General features: G+C 36.3%; 1 protein-coding gene across 13 annotated transcripts in view; it reads left to right on the forward strand.

Annotated features, from left to right (window-relative positions):
- NLGN1 (neuroligin 1) overlaps nt 1-20,351 on the forward strand; it is a 406,008-nt gene that overhangs the window by 187,730 nt on the left and 197,927 nt on the right. For 10 of the 13 annotated variants that reach the window (XM_030495209.1, XM_030495216.1, XM_030495218.1 and 7 more), the window contains 2 exons: nt 8,103-8,162; nt 17,222-17,374. In XM_030495209.1, coding sequence (XP_030351069.1) covers nt 8,103-8,162; nt 17,222-17,374 — 213 coding nt within the window. The remainder of the gene's footprint in view (nt 1-8,102; nt 8,163-17,221; nt 17,375-20,351) is intronic. The other 3 variants (XM_030495219.1, XM_030495221.1, XM_030495220.1) reach the window with 1 other exon arrangement.

Consider the following 20,351-nt stretch of genomic DNA (forward strand, 5'->3'; position numbering starts at 1 on the left):
TGTGTGAACTTGTGATATAAGCAAGTGAGGTGGCACTGGAGTGGTAAATGCTTATGATAATGGTGGTATAACAGCTTTCAAATTTTGTTTTTTCATGTCTGTTACCTGCCTGTCCCTCACCCCTGGAGCTTTGTTCTCCAACTGTAGTGTTCCTGGTTAAATGCATGGGAATTGTTCTTCTGTATCAACCGTGGCCAGGAGAGCCTTGGTCCATTTGAAGCATCCTTTTCGTCATGTATAACTCCAGTGGGTGGCTTAGCCACTGCTTAACTGTTCTTTTCCTTAGTTTCACTGAAAGGGGAAAAAAAAAAATTACTTTCACTCTTTTCTCCCCTCTCCAATGCATCTTTTATCCCCCCATTGGCTAGAATAGAAGCCAGGGTGGTTCAAAAGCTACGATGTGTAGAACAATTATTAGGTTATTGGTTCTTCTACTAAATTGCTTCCTTCTTGTACTAAGCATACTCCGAACAGGAGTTATGTTTTATTTGTAACCCTATATAAAGATTAGCGGGCAGCTCGCCTAGGATATTAGCTGTGTATTTTATGGGAAGTTAGGAAAAAAAGTACCTGTGCTGTCTTTGAACCTGCCCTGGGAAATCTCATTCACCTGAGTGGTACTACCATGTGCACTTGTGTGCAGGGGCTGGGTGGAGCAGACCTTTACCCATCCAAAATACTGTCTGGCAGGACATTGTCAGGATGCCAGTGCAGGCAGACATCCAGAAGGACGAGGTGTGCATGCACCATGCATCATCAGGGCTGAACAGGCATATCATGTAACCAAAAGCATCTGAAAGGGAGTTGGATATATAGAGTGGTCTGTTGCAAAAGGAGTGGGATTTAAAGAGAGACTGAAATGAAGCTTCAGTTGGGATGCTCTCGACAGGACATGTGAACATAAAGTGCTTTCACCTCTGAGAATACATAGAATTTCAGGCTGCACCTAAAATGTGAAGCAGAGGGGTGAAACTATCTACATTCCCAGATTCTCATCTCATTTAAATTCACACGAATCTAGTGTTCAGTAATGAAACTCCTTCAGATTTAACAAATCAAGATCCAGCCAGTATGATTAATCTTGTGAATAAAAAGGGTTGGGATTAGACATTCTTTCTGTGTGTCACTTTCGCAATATGCTGTTATAAAAGACACAGCAGGAGTTAGTCTTGAAGTGTCAGAATAGCTGCTTTAGTGACAAAGCATTTATACATGTAAATTTTCAAAGAAAGTTGGCAACCCTTTTATGGGTTCAATTTGCACCTGTCATTCTCTTGCTGATGCAAATTTGAGTTACTTGCAGCTCTAGTTACAGTACTTGATTGTCATCACAAATCAGGTAGTAAGATGTGAAACAACTGAGGTTTGTGCCATCATTTGTTGTTAAAACACGAGTGCAAATGTTGTTATCAAAAAGCAAAGTCGACTAGAGCTTTGCCCTGATGATAAGTACAAATACTACAAATAGGTACAACATGGAAGGAAAAGGAATATAAGGGGGGAAAATAACATGGAAAGGAGTGAGCATGTGGTGAAAGCAAGATGGTAATAAGGAAAAATAAAAAGTAGATTTTTGCCTATTACAACAAAGTATTATAATAGTTATTTTCTCAGTTAGGTGTTTCTTAAGACCCAGCTGCTATTTGTACCGTCGAAACCTCTTTTTTGTAAGGAATTTTAGTTCTTTTATTTTCGCTGAGAACTTTCGAATTTTCCAATGAAATAAGGTGCTTTTAGAAAATTATTAATCAGATTACTATTATGCTGTATCTTTCTATTTTTTCACTACATTTATAAGAAAAAATATCAATGTTTTAATTTCAACATACAAGAATTTGATTTTTTAATTCTCTTCACTGAAATGTTGAGATGTGAAGATTGTTACTTATAACTCATCATTAATTTCTTTTAAATTATAAACAGGAGATAGTTACAACATGTTATTGTGCCTCAGCTAACATCTGCTAGACTGTGATAATTCAGCACAGGTTTTTTTTTTTTTTTAGTTAGAGAGTCTGTTGCATAAAAATGATAGTTGAAATAATGAAGGGTTGGTTATTTTACATTTGGATCTGAAGGTAGGGTCTAAAAATGTGAGGTAATTTCAATTCACAGACCTTCAATGCTCAATTAAAAAAGTGAGCTAAAAAAGAAGAAACAGAAAAGGATGGATGGAGGCACTTATTGAAGTTTAAAGATAAACATATGATTGTATTTGATATTTGCACTACCAGATTTTATGGTGTTGTAAATCACTTACTGAATTTTCCTAATATCTGTATTATTTCAGCTGTTGGCCTTAATCTCATCTATCTCCTTTTTTATTGAACAGACACCTTAACTAAAATAATGCTTATTACTATGGTGATTTCTAAATTGCTAGATCCATGGAGTCTACTTAACCTAATATAAAAGGTGCTTTTTTTCTTTCCCATTTTTCTCATTACTGAAGGAGAACATTTTGGCCTGAACAATAGCTGTATACATGAGCACAGATTTATTAAGTTTAGAGGATTTGAACTGTTGTTTTACAAAATGGTGTCAACTTGCAGCATGCTTTTTTTTGCCCCCCCCCCCCCCCCGCCTTCCTTATGATTAATAGCTTTCCCGGGCCAAAAAGCTAATGACATCCACAGATTCCTTGTCTCCCACACACATGTGGTCCAAAAGGCCACAGATAATTTCTCCCGAATTGAGACCATAAAGGGAGAATTTATAATCAGCTTTAATGTATTTGGAAGCTAAAGTACCCTAGTCTTTCATCAAAGGGAATGATAAAAACCAGAATTAATATGGCTGGATTTAATTATTTCTGAGTGCATAATTACTTTCTAGCTAACTGGACAGGACATATGTTGTTTCTCTTATTTTGAGCAAAGGAAAGCCATCTACAAGCACATAATAGTCAAATAGCAAGATTTTAAAATGCATCATGTTGCGTCCTTAGCACTGATTGCAATACAAATAGAATAAATATTTGAATAATACTTTACATAATGTAAGAACTATTTTTAAATTGAGTAGAGAGTTTATTAGGAGTTCCTCCTGCACATAGCATTCAGTTAGCTTTTGTAGCAAGACTATTTGTTGCCTTTAGGAAATGTAAAATGCAGTAACCGTTTCTTCCCCCTTTTAAACTGACTTAGGGGTCTACTTTCCCATTAACATTAATGAGAGTTATGAGTATGCAGCAACATGAGGCTAAATGAGACTAAACCTTAGAGAGCTTCTTGATAAGTAAATCATATTTGCATCAGCATTTTAGAGTCTGTAGTATCCTCTTTTCCCTCCCTTACTTATGGTACCTGATTACTTTGTTGATATTTAGTATTTATTGTATAAACTTTAAGGAAAAATTAGGCCAGCACAATAAGGCAGCGTATCTATCTGAAGGCTTATGTCTTAAACATAGTAAAATGGTCTTTTTCTAATGGATGCCTATTTTTGTGAGTGAAATGGTCAAAGAGGAGGAATAAGTGGGCCTTCACAAGCTACAGTAGAACAACAGTGAAAAGTAATTTTGGACAAAAGACTTTTGGCAATCAACATTCTGTGAAACGTATACACTTTTTTGTTTCATTGGCTCCTAGTCCATCATGTCTTAGTATCAGTATTTTTAAAATTAGTTTCTGTTACCTGAAAAGAATGTTAAAATGATGGAAGTACCATAAAGAATCATACCTTGAATAAGCAGTCAGGGATAAAGAAATAAATCTAGTTGAGGGATACATTTAATTTACAAAATCATAAAGTTTCTCTAGAAATATTAATTCAAACCTGCAAAAAATAGCTGAAAATTATACACCTACTAAGCGATTTATTTCCAGACTTCTCAGACCTGACTAGCACCCTTGCAGGAAACACCAAGCATTGCACTTTGCCCGTGTGTGCTAACAGGAGCTACAATGGTCACAGTTGATGCTGCAGCATTAGTTGGAGCAGTTTACCTTGCAGGCAGAATGCAGCTTGCACAAGGGCCAGGCTGTGCCATCAAGCTGTTGGCAGCATGTCCTTGGCAGTGCTGCGTATCTGGAGAGTCACAGAAGTGCTTCTGAAAGTGTGTGGAACAAGATTTCTAGATGAAGATAGAGTGTGAGTTCAGGAAGAATCAGCCACTGTATTGTTTACTGTAGTGGAGAGAGGTGAAGAGGAGTTCCATTTCTGTCCCTGTAGCCAGAGACACTGGTTCAGGTAAGAGTCTGATGATACTGTCACTTGGGACAGTTTAAACTGATTGCAAGACTGTAGTTAACTCTCAACTTTCTGGAGCTCTAGAAGCCTTGTGCTCCTGGCTGCTCAGGACTGACTCGATTGCATGTACTGAGTCTGACTCCAGAGAAGAGGTTTCTGCTCATCTTGTGTCAGAAGTGCTTTCTTCCTGGAGCAGAGTGAAGCATCTGGAATACAGCAGCATGACTGCAGCAGAGGGGAGCAGAGGTCACAGCCGCTTCTTGTGCTCTTTGTCACACAGGAGGTAGGGTGGTGGAGCAGTTCTGCTTTTGCTTTTGCCCCAGGAAACTTTAAATAAACCAGCCCACAGCACGTAAAGTACATTGTGCTCTGGCTTTTGCAGTCACATTCTGTCTGTGCATCACTCCAGCCAGTGCACTGCAAGCAACTGCTGGGATTCTCCCTCATTGCCTGTGCAGGGATAATGTCTGTGCTCTTCAGGAATACTTCCACCCCAGGCAGAGCATCCTGCTGCAGTTCACTAACTCATCTTCCCTGTTGGTGCTGTGGCTGCTTAGAGACCCTTCAGGGACATGGACTCGACTCTCCCTGACTTAGTGGCACCCAAGCAGATTGATGATGAGGGCAAGATGCTTCATGACAAAGGTTTTTCCTTGGAACAGCTCCAGCCACTGTCATGTTGCATTTTGGGTAATGCCAAAATTGGTTGTATAGCTGGGAACTTGGAAGATGCTGGTCTGGGAAAGCTGTGTGAAAGAGAAGGCAGTGGGACAAGTGGTGTTTAAGGCCTCAGAAACCCAGAGCTTCTTCCCTGCTGAACTTTGCAGCTTCTTGAGAAAGTTTGTCCTGCCAGATCAGAAATGGCCACTGTCCAGGCACTTAAACCCAGCGACAGGAGACCATGGAAAGAAGGCTGCTGCTGGACTGACCTGTGATTTGTATTTTGTGAAGAGGAAACTGAGCCCAGGATGAGCTTTAAGGTCCCTTCCAACCCAACCGCTTCTATCATTCTATGATCCTATGATTCTGTGTGGTGCTCAGGGGACATGATTTAGTGGTGGACTTGGCAGTGCTGGGTTAATGGTTGGACTTGATGCTCTTAAAGGTCTTTTCCAACCTGGAAGATTCTATGATTTCAGTCCTGATTAATTTTTACTTTAAAAGGCTATTGCTCTTATGTTTTGTAAGGCTCTTTCTGCAAGATTTTATTTTGTTACCTGATAGTGATTTCAGTATGTTTTCCTGTGTAAGGACTCAAGATGTCAGTCTTCATGATCATACAGACATAGCGATGCTGTTAGTCAATGTAGCCTGTTACCCAGAGAATCAGAAGCAAAAGCCATTTCTTATGGATTTTAGAATGAGAATTACTGCTGAAATGGGTGGAAGTCTTAATCCAAAGTTTCTTTTAATACTACTTTCACTATTTAAAAAAATTTCTTCAGCAGCCATACGTGTAACAGGCAACACAGAACATCAATAGTCAAGCTCAGAGCTCTGCTTCGTCTTTGAAGATTTAGGATTTAAAACCACTTAGCTACTCTTGGGGAGATTCCAACTGGAAACAAAGGGAAAATTTTTCACAATGAGAACAATCAGCCATTGGGGAGTCCACCACCTCCCTATGAAGATTATTCCAGTGTTGGACACTTTTAAGATTTGACTGGATAGGGTGCTGGGACATCTAGTCTAGATCATGCTGTGCCTGGAAAGGTTGGACCGGGTGATACTTGAGGTCCCTTGCAGCCTGGTATTCTATGATTCTATGATTTGCTTGATCTTGCTTTATGACACTTTAGACACCCGTGTGCACAATGCGTCTTGAGCTGATGTTTCTTTTGAGATTGCAGAGCAATTTACAAATACAAATTAAGTTCTACAGCATCCCTGTATGTATAGGTAAAGTACAAATAATAGGTAAGTAGTTTCATGCCTGGTGCATGAGGACCAAACTCTGCTTTGGTTTCTAGCCTTCAGATAGCATTGTAACTCCAGAAAGCACAAAATCTGAAGCATTTCGGTCTATGTTTCCCTAAGCTAGCTGTTGTTGAGATGTATTTGCAGACTGGAGCAAACTTGTGGCAGAAATCTTGTCTTATCTCTTTCTTAACAGAATACTGTTAGTGGTGTTAGTTAGATGCTGTGGAATGAGAGTGATGGGCAGCAAGACATTCAAATGTGTGCATTTGGATAGGGTCAAGTTACCTAGATACCATATATTGTAAAGATTATATTCAGGGCTTGTATTAGGAAAAGCTATTGCATCACCAAGGCTCTGTATTAAACAGAGTGATTGTTACAGATGTGAGTATAAAAATGCTCATGTTTAATTTATGATGTATGATGCTAGTGTTCTGTATGTAGAATGAGTTTAGAACTATACTCCTGACTGACACAGTAATTGAGGTATTCGGCTTCAGTTTTCAATAATATGGTCCAGTTCCTACTTTCACAGTTAAAATCTCGTGGTACTTCATGGGTTGTTTCTGTTTCTCAAATCCGTGCACCTGGTACAAACATTTTATGATTTTATTTTTTTATGAAATGTATCATTCAAATACGTGGTATTTTCCTATAAATGACACGTTTAGTGCTGAATGACTAATATCCTGTAAAATAACAGAACTAGAGAGAGCTTTTGAAATACAAATGTTTTAATACTCCATAGTGCTTAGAGTTAATGCATGTCTCTTGCCTACATCTACTGCAAATATCAGCACATACTATTCATATCTCTTTTGTTGTTTTTTTTGTCTTTTGCTATTTTATGCATGAAGAAGTTCTTGTTTTCTACTCTGTGCTTGGCCGGCTTTTTCTTTTTTTGTTATTTAGTCCTGTGTTCGTACTGATTGCTTTTTTGCATGCAAATTACAGAACGTCATGGAAATGAGAAAGCTCTGAAAAAAAGGAAAGATAATGCTGAGTTCCAGTTGTCTTTTGTTTGTGCTTAAGTGTGTAAAATATATGACATGGAAATATTTTCAGAATGGCCTTTGACTTTCCTTCTGGTGTATTTTTTGTATTACGCAGTAAAGGAAAAATACGATGAATCTATTACCACTTGCTAATAATACAGGTGCTGAGCACGAAAGACTTTTGTCTTGCCATCCATTTATAGAAATATGGAATTATGATATTGTGTATCCTGCCCAAGCTAAAACTTCAATTCCATATTCAATGCAACTTTTGCATACTGTGCATGAAACCATGGCCCTATTGAAATCAATTGCAAAAATCGTTGTCTTCAATTGGTCTAGGATTTCAGTCTTGTTTCTACTTCGCCTATGGATTTTCATGTTTCTTTACAAATATCTCAGGAGGTAGTCAAAGGTTTCAAGGGAATCTACAATTCTATTTAAAAGAGAATTAAATGAGTGTGTAAAAAAAAAAAAAAAAAGGATAAACCCATGCTTATCTTTGTAAATTATAAGCTTAAATGGTTGAACTTACAAATGTGAATTAGCATTTCACAGAAAATATTGTTTTAACCAACTGCGAAGACATTTATTTGCCACCTTATTGCATCAAATGCAAGAGGTAATTTGGCAGTTCTTGTCTCCACTATTCCTAATAACAAGAACAAAAAACAAATTAAGTGGATAAATATAGTTTATGGTGGGTATGCTTTTAGTAAACAAGCTTTGATTCTTCATTTAAAAACAATAAAGCACTGGGCACTCTTTGATTCTTGTGCTAGATGTTTCTAATAGCCATACCCCCTAGGGAAGGTTTTGCTGTAATGTTTGAAAAACATAATGAAAATTTGGTTGTTGTTAGAAACTAAGATTTCCCTCCCTGCAAATGTTTTTCTTGAAACATCCATGGGAATTTAATATTCACTGTTTTTTTCCTCAGTCTTGTATATTCTTGAATTGTCTTTTTTCCTCCATTTTCTCCGTTCTCAATCCTAGGTCCCCTTACAAAGAAACAGACAGATGATTTAGGTGATAATGACGGTGCTGAAGATGAAGGTATTTTTTTGCCGCCAAACTGATTTGCATGACAAGGATCCCTGAAAATCTTTTTTCTCCCCTCTTTTTTTGACTTCTTGTCTTCTTTTGAAGAGGTTTTTTTTTTTTTTTTTTTATTCCCATTTTTGATGTGTTTTGTCTTCTTGCTTGTTGTTATATATATTTTTAATTTTTTAAAGAAAGAATGTTGTTAAGTTCTACGTTTTGATACAAAACAGTAACAATATTTAAAGAGGAGGTTTTTTTGTTTTCTTGAAATGGACTTTTGATATGTTGCATCCCACCTTTTGACTGAATTTTGTCCATAGTATTTAAACTAACACTCTTTTAAAGTTTCTCTGTACACCTTTTTGCATGTTTTCTAACCCTATGTATTTCACCGAGTACAAAGATGTTTCTTTTTTCACTGACCTCAGTTTGATAAACATAGAAAATGTGTTTATTAAAGGAAAAATACAGAAAATTCTTAGAAAGTGTCTCTTAAGCAACTGAATTTCCCCAAATACAAAACCTTTTGCATTTACATTGCCATGAACAAACAAATGCAAGATTACCCCACCTCCATGTAAAAGAGAGGTAGTCCTAGAATGGCAGGCAATATTTACAATTGATGAGGTTCTGTGCAGCACCAGTGAATTCAGTGGAGCTAAACTGATGGTCATCTAGAGGAATCTGATGCCTTCTGTTTTTACAAGCATATAAAGATGCCTGTTTGCTTGTGCTGACCCTTAGAAAACCCTATTACCAAGTAAAATTGGAAGTTTGAAATGTCAAGCATATTATTCTGTTTATGAATTATGTCTATTAATCAAATAATTTATGCAGCTTTGATTTTTTTTCAGGGCTATGAAAATGGTAACAAGGGGCTCTTTCTCCTGAGCAGTCTCATCCCTTCAAGTAGATGTGCTTCCAAATGCTGAATCTTAAACACACACTTTTTATGTTTTATGGTCAACAAGTAAAACAAATTACCATATGAGACTGGTAGAGTTGTTGCTTGCTTCTCTGTTAATATCTGGTTTGGGTTTTTTTTCCAGATATTAAAATGAAGCCTAACTTGTAAACTACAAGGCTCTTAATTAAGAAATTTTTCATGACAGAACATTAAGTGTTTTACTCAAACAGAAATATGCAATCTTATCATAAAAGATGAAGGAAGACAAATACGAGCATTTAACTTCTTACCCAATAACTGAACAGAGACTTACAAATAAACCCACAAATTTATACATGTCTGATTCATGATCCTCTACTAAATGTGTATGTTAAGCATATGAATGAAAGTCCACCAGTTGGCCCAAGATTTGAAAGAAGAACCTAATTGAAAATCTCCTTTGAAAGCTCTCATGTGTTGCGGTTTTACCCATCAGGCAGCTAAACATCACAGAGCCCCTTGCTCACTATTCCTCCCCACCCCCAGTGACATGGGGGAGAGAATTAGAGGGAGGAGAGCGGAAGTGAAACTCATGAGTTGAGATAAAGGCAGTTCAATAGGACAGAAACTGAAGGGAGAATAATAATAGTAATAAAGGAATTAGAATATACAAATATTAGAATATATAAAGGAATTAGAATATACATTAGTTCAAGGCAAAATATTGCAAGGGACATTCTTGTATATTCTCCAAGACTTGTGATAGTGAATTAGGTACTGTAGAAGTTACTCTGCCTTGTTTTAACAATATGTTTTAAGAAACCATTTGAAACCTGGGTTATTCATCCAGTGGACCTTAATGGCTCTCCTAAATTGCTGTATAATTGCCAAGACAGATGCTAATGGCTTAACATTTGTTGAGTCCTTCTCTGTTTAAACACACTTAAAAGAGACTACTCATTTTGCTAAAATTCAGCAGTGAGTGGTTGCTATCAGAAAGCAATTTAGTAAGTAGAATCAGATGAGAGTAGGGATCTCAGTCTTTGGAGAACAAGTGTCCATGTCAGAGAAAACCTGTCTCCCAAATTGACAATTGGAGAGAGCGAAAAAGCTGTAAGAACACAGCAGTCAAACTAGAGAGGAAGAAACACATTTGCAACACTAATAAATCTCTGTAATTTATAGTACTGGAATTAATTTTCTCTGGAATACAAGTGACAGCTTTGTTCTTTCCATGCCAACAGAAGAATGCAGGCAGTAATTAGACTTCTACTGCTTGTGAGAGTCACAGAGAGATGGGGCAAATTTAAATTTTTATGATCAATAGACACTGAATGCTGCTAGGATGTCTGCTCGGTTGGTAGAAACCCTATTTGCTGAGGCCCTGCATTTCACTGTCCCTTGGTGGAGGAGCAGTAGCAGGTGACCTGCATTTTGTGAACCTGCTTTTCTACATTGGAACTCTAGCACTTGTTGCATATGCAGAACTGAAGAGTTCCCAAATTCAAGTCATGTATTTGGGTATAAGTAGCAGGAAAGAGAAAGGCAAAGCAAAAAGCCATCTTAGCTGTCTGGATTTATGCTAAGATGTCAATCAAATCCTTCAAATACATTTTACACTATGGTAGTTTTTATTCAACGTAAAAATCTACACATGAATAACTGAAACAAAATAAAACAAATGCCAAACCAAATGAATTATAAAGTTGGAATATTAGGGAGACTGAGTGATACACAGTGAAAAACAAATGTGTCATACAACCATAGAATCCATGCTACATAATGTCCAGTGATTTCTAAAATGCTTAGGATGTTCTATGTATTAAGAAATTTAGAGCTCCCATGTCCATTTCTTGTATTATACCTTTCCTAAAGAAAGATCTTTCATATCAGCTTCTTGGATCAAATACCTGGAAAGTATTCTGTATTGCATCACTCAAACATCAGAGTTGATGAGAAGATTTAATTTTAAAACACCATTCAATAATCCTACTCCCATCTGCTGCTACATGTCACTACCACAGTATTGTGGTCCAAACCTTGCCAGCACAAGCACTGGAATCGGTAATCAAACTTGGATCTCTGGTATGTACTGCAACCAGTAGACCAGGCTTAATTAGATCATTTTTCATTTTTACTTTCAAAAGACCCAAAGGCAGTAGTGCACATTACCAGCTAATGATCTGCAAATTTGCTGTTTAAAAAATGAAGGTGTTTTCGAATTCTGTGAGTGTGAAATGTGTGATAAGTCAGAAACTATATAAATGTATTTTTCCCCAATCTAGATGAATGCTGGTTTTAATTTAACCCTTTTATGTCTCCACTTGAAATTGCTTACCTGTTTTTCAATAAGTATTGAACTACTTGAGTAGGCACCAAAACCAAGAGTGCCAAAAGCATCTGCAACCAGTGAGCACTGGGGCTTTTCCTTTTTGTAGCAGTGGTGGATATGCTCATTTGCTGATACGCAGATAAGCAATACGTAGTGTAGATACAAGTTTTAACTATAAGTTGCTGAGCAGTTAAATAAACTGTACCTTCCCCAGTCTAGAAACAAGGCTTAGTTTAAAAGAGTATTTTAATCCTAGTATCTCAGTCTTAATTTTGGTAAGGTGGTAGTTTAATTTGATTTAATTTGCTATAGCAAATTATAGCAAAAAACCCAGTGACTCTTTATGCACTCTTAGTTCTTATATGCTAAAATTCTTAGCAGGACTTAAAATACAGCAGCGCAAATCATTAATCAGCTCAGGGATCAGAACTGGACTTCTAGGTAGTTAGTGATGTATGAAATATTGTGAAGGATTGCTCACAAATGAATTCTTCTCAGCCACCATTCTGTCATACAGAACTTACCTAGCACATCAATCTGTCAATATTAAATCCTTATTTAGTCCCCAATGCTCTTTAGGCATCTCTGTTTTTAATGTATTCAGTCTCACAGTATCCCTCTGCGATAGAGGAATGCTATTATGCAATTTTTAGAAATGAGGAATACAGACGCTAAGTTTGAGGAATGCAGACACCGTGTCCACAGTAAAGCAGGGACCTGAGAATATATGCCTCAGCGGGGTCTGCACTGTAATTGGTAGATATTTCTACCCTTCCTTTCCCCATTCCAATCTCTCCTGTGAAAAAGGAGACAGATTAGGAACAGATGTTGCTGTTTGTTCACAGTCTGTAACTGTGATGATTCTGATCATTTAGTCTCGTGCTCTGTCTTATATGGGCTATTGGACTTCATTGGCGGAAGGAAGGTTTTGGTCTAGAGCATGTTTTAAATCAAAACAAACAAAAATCCACTCAAATTTTAAATTGCTAATGATGCAGAATGCATCTGCAAATCCCTTCTTATGCTTAATAGACTGTAGCATCATTGGCACAAAAGAGCACATTTCAGAATTGAGGATCTTCTCCAAAAACCCCTATTGCTCCATTAGTATTAAAATAGACTAGGTTTCTAAGTTTAGCATTTCATCTGCTTTCAACTGTCATGGTAAGAAATAAGGAGAGAAAAAAGTCTCTCCGTCTGGCATTAGTTCATTTTTGGACTTGAGAGATCAGTAAACAGCAGACCACATTTGTCTACCTCAAAAAGCAACCACATGCTCCAGCCTTAATTACAGCCTTTAATGAGTTCCAGCCAGGCTGGAATAGCACAAATCTTACCAATTTAGGTGAACTTGCTGACTGATACACATAGACGTATTTGTGATTCCTGTCACCCATTCATCTTAGTTCTGTGATGACAACTCCCAAGCACAGATTCCAACGTAACTTGCATCTTAAATTGTGCTGATTATATTTTCACTTTACACTGAGAACCTCGGGTCAGATGATGTTGAATTTTTGTGGTAATGTTATTAATATGTGAAAACGCGTATAATGAAAATTCTGACAGACCTTTAATTTAAGCACTACTTTGGGGCTCCATTACATTTTAGCACTGCCAAGCGTTGCTTGTACAGTGAAAAGTCTGTCAGCTTTTGCATTTCTAGCCATCATCTTTTAATAATTTAAAATGACACCTACCTGGATGTTGAGGTCCTACTCTAATAAGAGTCTGCTCCAGATGCTTTTCTGTAAAAGCATAGGCCTTTTTTTATGTTAAAGTATGCATTCATAGAGTCCTCCATCAGGATCTCAAATCACTTTTAAGTAAAGATAGTAAAGTGTTTGAGAGTGCACAAAATGATCCATTGGTTTGACAGATACAAAAACAAAAAAAAAAGGAGATAGTTCTATTTTCTGAAACTCGATGGCTGCAGGCTATATTTTAAAATGAAATGTGTCTAGAACCTTGCTGTCACTGCTAACAGAAGTTCAATAGTTACTTTAATAGTCTCAGGACATCTAGTTTTGTATCACATGTTAAAAACATGGCATTAATGGATGTCTGCATATTAGCACTGTTAAGTGCACTAGCTTATTAAAATAGCGGGGTGTCTATGAGGCATCTGACAGATTTGACCTGAAAGGTCAAATGCTGTTAAAAGGCTTTTAAATCAGTAAGAGTTGCACTGATTGGTACCATGCTCTACTTAAGTATTTTAGGACAAAAGCTTATGAAAGAGCTACACGCATAGCCATATTCAGTGTAAGGAGCACATAGATTTTACAGTAACCTAAATCTAAAAGTTTTCCACATTATTGTGCTGTTTCATATTCAAAACCCAAGATTTACTTAATGCTCACATCAAGATGTTATGATTCTTTATAACAATTAGAAAAACGATGCTTGTGACATCAGTGCTTAACTAACTATATTTTTGTGCTAAGTCGTTTCCAAGTAGTCTTTCTTCCTTTACTGTTTTGGTTGTTCCCTGCAAATTATACTTGTTAGCTCATGTGGCCAATTCACATCAGCTTCAAATGACTGAAGCTTTAATTATGTTTTGTTATTGATGATATTTGTGACTGGTATTTACAGTCAGACCCAGTTCCCTGTTGTGTGATGTAAAAACATAGAATAAGACATCCCTATTCCTAAATTGCCTGTAGTGTAATTAAAACTAGACATAAAAAGTAGATGTAACAAACATTAGAAAGGTACAGAACAGAGGAGATGATTGAAACCGTAATGAGAAAGTTCATGTACATGTCATAAATGTCATAGCAGACTATTCTCTGCTGTACAGTAAGACCTATTTAGATGTTTTATGAACTAGCAATTTAAAACTGAACAAATCACAGCACTCAAAACTGATGTTGTGTGTGAGTGAAAATTGAAGAGTTGAATTTGAGGATTTTGAACAGCACTATTATTGCATGTGTTCTTGAAAATATTTGTTTCTGCTTTTTAATTAAAGCAACACTTAACACAATTGAACAAAAAGTACAGTACACAACTAAATTAAATCAGTATATAAATCTACATTGGCAAAAATACTACTTTGCACCCCAATTCTTCAGGTTCAGAATGAGCTACTTCCACAAACAACTATTAATCCGCATCTAAGAATAACTATTAATCTGCGCGAGAAAGTGTAGCTACAGTTTACTGAGACCATTCCAGCACATGCACACAAAGGACTCATACCAGCCTGTAGGAAAAAAAATGAAAGATGTATCAAATCATTTATGGTCAGGTTTTGAAAAGTACCCAATTAATGAATTATTTTCTTTGATGAATTGGACACTTAACTCCAATAAACACTTTTGTAAAGTGCATCTTTCTTGCACTTTTGTACAAATACAGAATTTCTCCTCACAAAGTATCTCCTCCTAATATTCTCCAAGAATACTATCTTAATACTTCCTTCATTTTAAAGGATGGTAGTTTTCCTGGGGGAACATTTACTCTCAGGTAGAAATAAATTCTTCCTTATGGTCTGATTTTTTTTTTTTTTCTTTCTTCCTTTGATCTTATTGTTTAATAATATCCACTAGTTAACTACATCTGTAGGTAAACAGTTTTCTCAAATGTTCACACCTTTCAAATATTCCTAGCTATAGGTTGCAGCAGTGATTTCTGATGTGGCACATAGGCACAGATGAAAATACGTCTATCTGACTGCAACCTGTACAAGAATATTAGTAGTAGGAAATAACAAAAGAATGGTATAGACAGAATTTACTCAGAGAATCACTCCTTTATAGATCAGAGCTCAGTCATGAATGTGTACTTCCTCTGTCAGAGGATGCCCATTCTTTTCTAAATATTCCATTATTTTCCAGATAAACAGGCCAGTACTACCAGCATTTCATTACTGTTCACAGTTGGTGCTCTGTAATTCTATGTAATTTTAATTAAAGAGGAATTCTGAGACAGTCTCCCCCTGTGCTACCACCAAGCATACAATTAACTGTGTACAATTTCTGCTGGGAACAGTCACACAGTGATTTTAGATTAATAATTTATTATTACATCCATATTTGTATCAAAAAAAAAAAAAAGCATAGACTATGAACAAACCATGTACTGAAAACAGTATATGAATTTGAAAAGACTTCTTCCTTGGTGTAGATTTTAAACCTCAGGAGCTCATAATTCTATCTGGTGTACAATGAAGGTAAATAATCTCCATAGCTTTACACTCTGAAAATTGCGTGTTGAAAAGCCCTTACTATATGCTTGAGTGAGGAAAGCAATACAAGCAATATCATGCACAAGCTGTCATCATCCTTCTGGTCTGGAATAAATGATTGTTTTAGTACTTCCAGTATGAAAGATCAAATTTCTAATCTTGACTGTTCTGGCATTTTCTTCAAATTAGAATCAATATCAAAATAACAATAGCAACTGGCTTTCTATAAACAGACACATCTGTGCTGATCTTTTTCAGCAAATTCAAAAAGCAGGGTTTTTCATGCAACTGTCCTCACCTACTAGTCTTTACAGTGCTTCAGAAATAATTCAGACAACTTCAGAGAGAGCTTACTTGAAAGCTTCTTAACTAAGATTCCTCCAAATCAAAGGAGTAAACAGTATATCTGAGGTTTCTTCAGACGGTGAAGCGAATAGTCAGGGAAGTCACTTGAATACTGTTATTATGACAAAAAATGTTTTCAAATCAGAATATTCCTCTACATTTCCTCATTGGGAAATTTTCAAATACTCTCTTGCTATTGTGTTTCCTGGTTTTTAGGGACTATTAGGGAATGTTATGACTTGGCCAGTGGCAAAGACTCAGGCATCTAGTACATGAGATCAAAACACAATTTAATCCAGATGTAAAAGTTTAAATTTACATTGTAGCTGATTTCTTTCCTGTCCAATAGAAAAAACTTTTAAAAATATATATTATCCCACCACTAACTGTTGCTTTGAATTGGTACTTAAAAACAACTTTCCTCACAAGGAGCAGTGGTATTCTAAATATTTTTCTGAGTAGATGCATCAATTTGCAAATTGGACTATATGGGGGGAGGGATACCCAAGTCAATGTCGTAATTAAGAAGAAACTCAAACCAGTATGCCAATATCTAATTTTGTTGTCTGAGAGAATGGCAGAGCTTCTGAGATTTAAAATTGTTACTTCTATTCAGAGTCACTTTTGAGAACTTTACAATTTGTTTCAACATAGGCAGATATTTTTCCAAATATGCAGTCCTTTCCACAATTTAGTAAAATAAGAAGGACCCAAGCACCCTAAACTTCAGGCTACCCAGGTTAAAAATAATATCCATTTGAGATCTAGTGTTAAACAGCTTCCAAGTACTTTTTGAGAACTTAGACTTCACACTTATCAAAAGACAGCTGTTTATGCATCCCTTTTATGAATTATTTATCATAGCATACTGGAAGCAATCAACAACTTATGTATGAGCAGAAATCTTGTTTATCTTAATATGGTGAATTGCCTTTAGCTAAGTGAACAGGAAGATGGACTGAGCTTTCAGAAGTGTTCAGGCTTTGACTAAATGAGCTCACACTAATGTTAGTAGATGTTTTACGTCAAATTCAGCTGGAACAGAATCAGACCACAGTCCTATTGCATATGAGGAAACATGTTACCATTTTCAATTCCTTTCTGCTTTTCTGAGGCCAACAAGTGTTTTAAAAATACGAACTTCAGTTACAAGCAAGCTACAAAGAAACACGCCCACCTGACCATTTCCTTATGTAAAAGATGTTGCTTGAGAAACACTTCAAGAAAAATAACCTCACTAAAAAATTTAAATATTGCATGTATCTTCTTTGGTACTGACCTGAGATAAAATGTGTCCTAATATTTTTTTCCAGACATTCGGGACAGTGGGGGACCTAAACCTGTGATGGTATACATTCACGGAGGGTCCTATATGGAAGGCACTGGAAACTTATATGATGGCAGTGTTCTAGCAAGTTATGGGAATGTGATAGTCATCACAGTCAACTATCGCCTTGGGGTACTTGGTAAGAAACTTTCAGCTTTCAATTAATCCCTGCTATCCTATCTGCAATGCAATTCATGTTACATGTGAGAATGTATTAAAAAAAAATAATTCTTTGTAAAATAAAAGGTTTGTGTTCTGGGGATGACATGAAGACACTGCAAGTATTATCTGGAAGAACCTGCTGTCATGTTTTTAGGGGTATGAAACAGGTATTCCCATGGCTGAGCTGTTCAGACAGAACAGTTTGGTGGGGTTTTTTGTTTGTTTTTTCCTGTAAATAACAGTGATGCTGCCTTTTTTTTTTTTTTTTTTAGTAGACAGGTAAATGAGGTTGGTTTAAAAAAAAAAATGTTAAGTGATAGATAAAAGGGTTTTCTGTTGGAAGAAAGAGACGAAGTTTTGATTACCATGATTTTTTCGTATTTTGAAAAGCTAAGGAACTTAAGAAAATGTTATTTAATAAGAGCTGTACTTTGTACCTGTTTTGTTGGACCTTCACTGTGTTTTTGAAAAGTGTTCTGAGTATGATTCAAATACCTCCAGTATTTCTTTTCTAGGCCAAATTAGCGAGTGAATAGAGTTACTTTTGGTTGTTTCAAATACAGTGAATAGGGCATGCTTATGCTCTTGGTAAACTTGCGTGGTATCCCTCTGGTAGCCTGTATTTCTAAAAATTTATATTTTACTGTTCATTCAATGGAGTCACATTCATGATACATGTTCACCAGCTCTTGAGACAATATGGTTGTTGTTTCTTCTGTATATTCTACCAAAATGTTGCATGTTAAGACTCCCGAAAGCAGGAGTTCAATTCTAGGGTATTATGGATGTCAGTAGAGTAACTTCAGAAGATTTACACAGGTATAGGGGTATTCCCTGTAACTTCTGAAGTGGTGTGGTAGGTCAGGTGTCATTCACAGCAGTGAGCTGGTTCTGAAGACCAGTCAACAATGTTTTCTATTCATGGGCATTAGATATGTCTGCTACTCTGGTTTACTCTAGATTTCTTTCACGTGATCATTTTTTTTCATCATTGCTCTATTTCTTTGTGGCTTGAAGTCAGTTAGCATGATTGCCAAACCATCGGTTCTGGTTTAGTATTCTGGGTAGTATTCTTCCAACAGTTTGATTTTTGTTAAAAATTTGGCTGAATGCACTTTATTTTGGGGAGAAGGGAGTGGATTTTGATTTTAGATTTTGAAACTTAACCTACTGTGGTTGTGTTTTACAAGGGACTGAATCATTTCCAGAAAGATCGTAACTATTTCTTGCTGGTTTTATCTCCTTAATATCGACTTGGAGGTTTCATCTGTGATGTACTTCTTTAAGCAAGGAAATTCTAATATTTTGTATGTTTTTATCTCTCCTTCTCTCTTTCAATTTGTACAGTGACTTCAAGTCCTAGGCACATATTATTGCAGCAGTTAATAATCTGTAATCTGGGCCTCTAATCAACATTTTAGTTTTACACCAGTGCTCTCATCTCTGATGTTTCAAATATTTGTCTATATTATATGCCAGTAGGGTATTCCGTCCAGTAATAAAGTATCTATGACCTGAATGCACTATTTTTGTAAATTATTTAGTCTAATTACTAAATCATTTGTAGTTGCACTGTTTGAAAGGGCTAGTTGATTGAAAGATGAAAATTCAACTTTGTTGATGGTAATGGCTTTTGCACTTGTAATTTAGCACTGATTCCTGAGCCAAGCTACTGCTAACATTTTACTGAGATTAAGAGGATTTCATTTGTGTTCATGTTTTTGTGGTTCTTTGGACTTTGTGGACTTTACAGAGCTTCAAGGGGCAGAGAGATAATTTTCTTTTAAGTAGGACCTATTACAGTAAAACCTCTAAAATTCATTGTAGAATTCAGTGATTGGTATGAATACTTGAAACTGCTTTCAAACTAACTAAAATAATCCTGTAGCAGGCTTGCAGGGTTTTCTTAGTAAAATAAATGCACTTGTTAACTATATGTAGAAGTTGTTAATATATTTTGTATATGGTACAATGCTTATCTGCCATGTATTAAATAACGAATGATGTACTAAATAAATAGTGCAGAAACACACTAGTAATCAAAAAAGAAAACCTGCATAGTTTTCATTTTTTCTGCCTTTCTTTGTTTCATGGCCTCAGAGTAGAACTTCTGCATAATCAGAGTAGATACTAACTTTTACTGTTGCTATTCTGAAACTCTTGTTCATTACTGTGCAGCAGAATGTTGTCCTTTGTGATCACATTAAATTAGGCACGGTTTACAAATACATAGCTGACAAATTCTCAGCTTCCCTTACCTGATCGTATCCTATAAGGCGAGAGGTTCAAGCTTCACTGTCCATTGCCTATGGACATATGTCCATAGGGACAGAACTATGAGATCTCACTTCACTGCTGTTTAAAATGCCTGGCTCTGCAGGGAGAAGTAATATAAGAGTTTCTTTTCACATGAGAAGATGTAGGGACCAAATAAGATCTATCTTCTCACTTTCATATGACCTTTATTGGTGTGGGTTTCTTGTACCAGTCTTTGTGGATATACATCTTAATATAGACGATCTCTGTGAGTCCTAAGTGTTCTGCTGTTGTTTCACCAAGATTTGCACTGTGATATTTCTTAAGGAGGAAGCCAACTAAATGAATGTTTAGAGCTGCAACACCAGCATTTTATTCCAGACCACTAGAGATGGAGAGGGAGGATATGCTGTGATACTAGATTCCTTACAGTACTATTAAGTCCACAGTAGACAGCTTTTGGTACAATTCAGATTATTTTTTGTTTATTCCGAGTTGAAACATCCTTTGTCTTATAGGCAGATCCTGCTCAAGGATCTGCATTTTATGGAGTTGCAAGATTTGCTTCAAAATAAAATTGTGGATGTCACTTAAAAGTTAAATTCCTTTGGTAAAGAGGAAACGATAAAAATTAAAGAAATATGGAGCAAGCACATTTAAAAAACAAACAGAAACCCAGTGAGTCCCTTGGCCCAATT

The sequence above is a fragment of the Strigops habroptila genome, chromosome 8 (assembly GCF_004027225.2).
Source record: "Strigops habroptila isolate Jane chromosome 8, bStrHab1.2.pri, whole genome shotgun sequence".
Classification (NCBI taxonomy): domain Eukaryota; kingdom Metazoa; phylum Chordata; class Aves; order Psittaciformes; family Psittacidae; genus Strigops; species Strigops habroptila.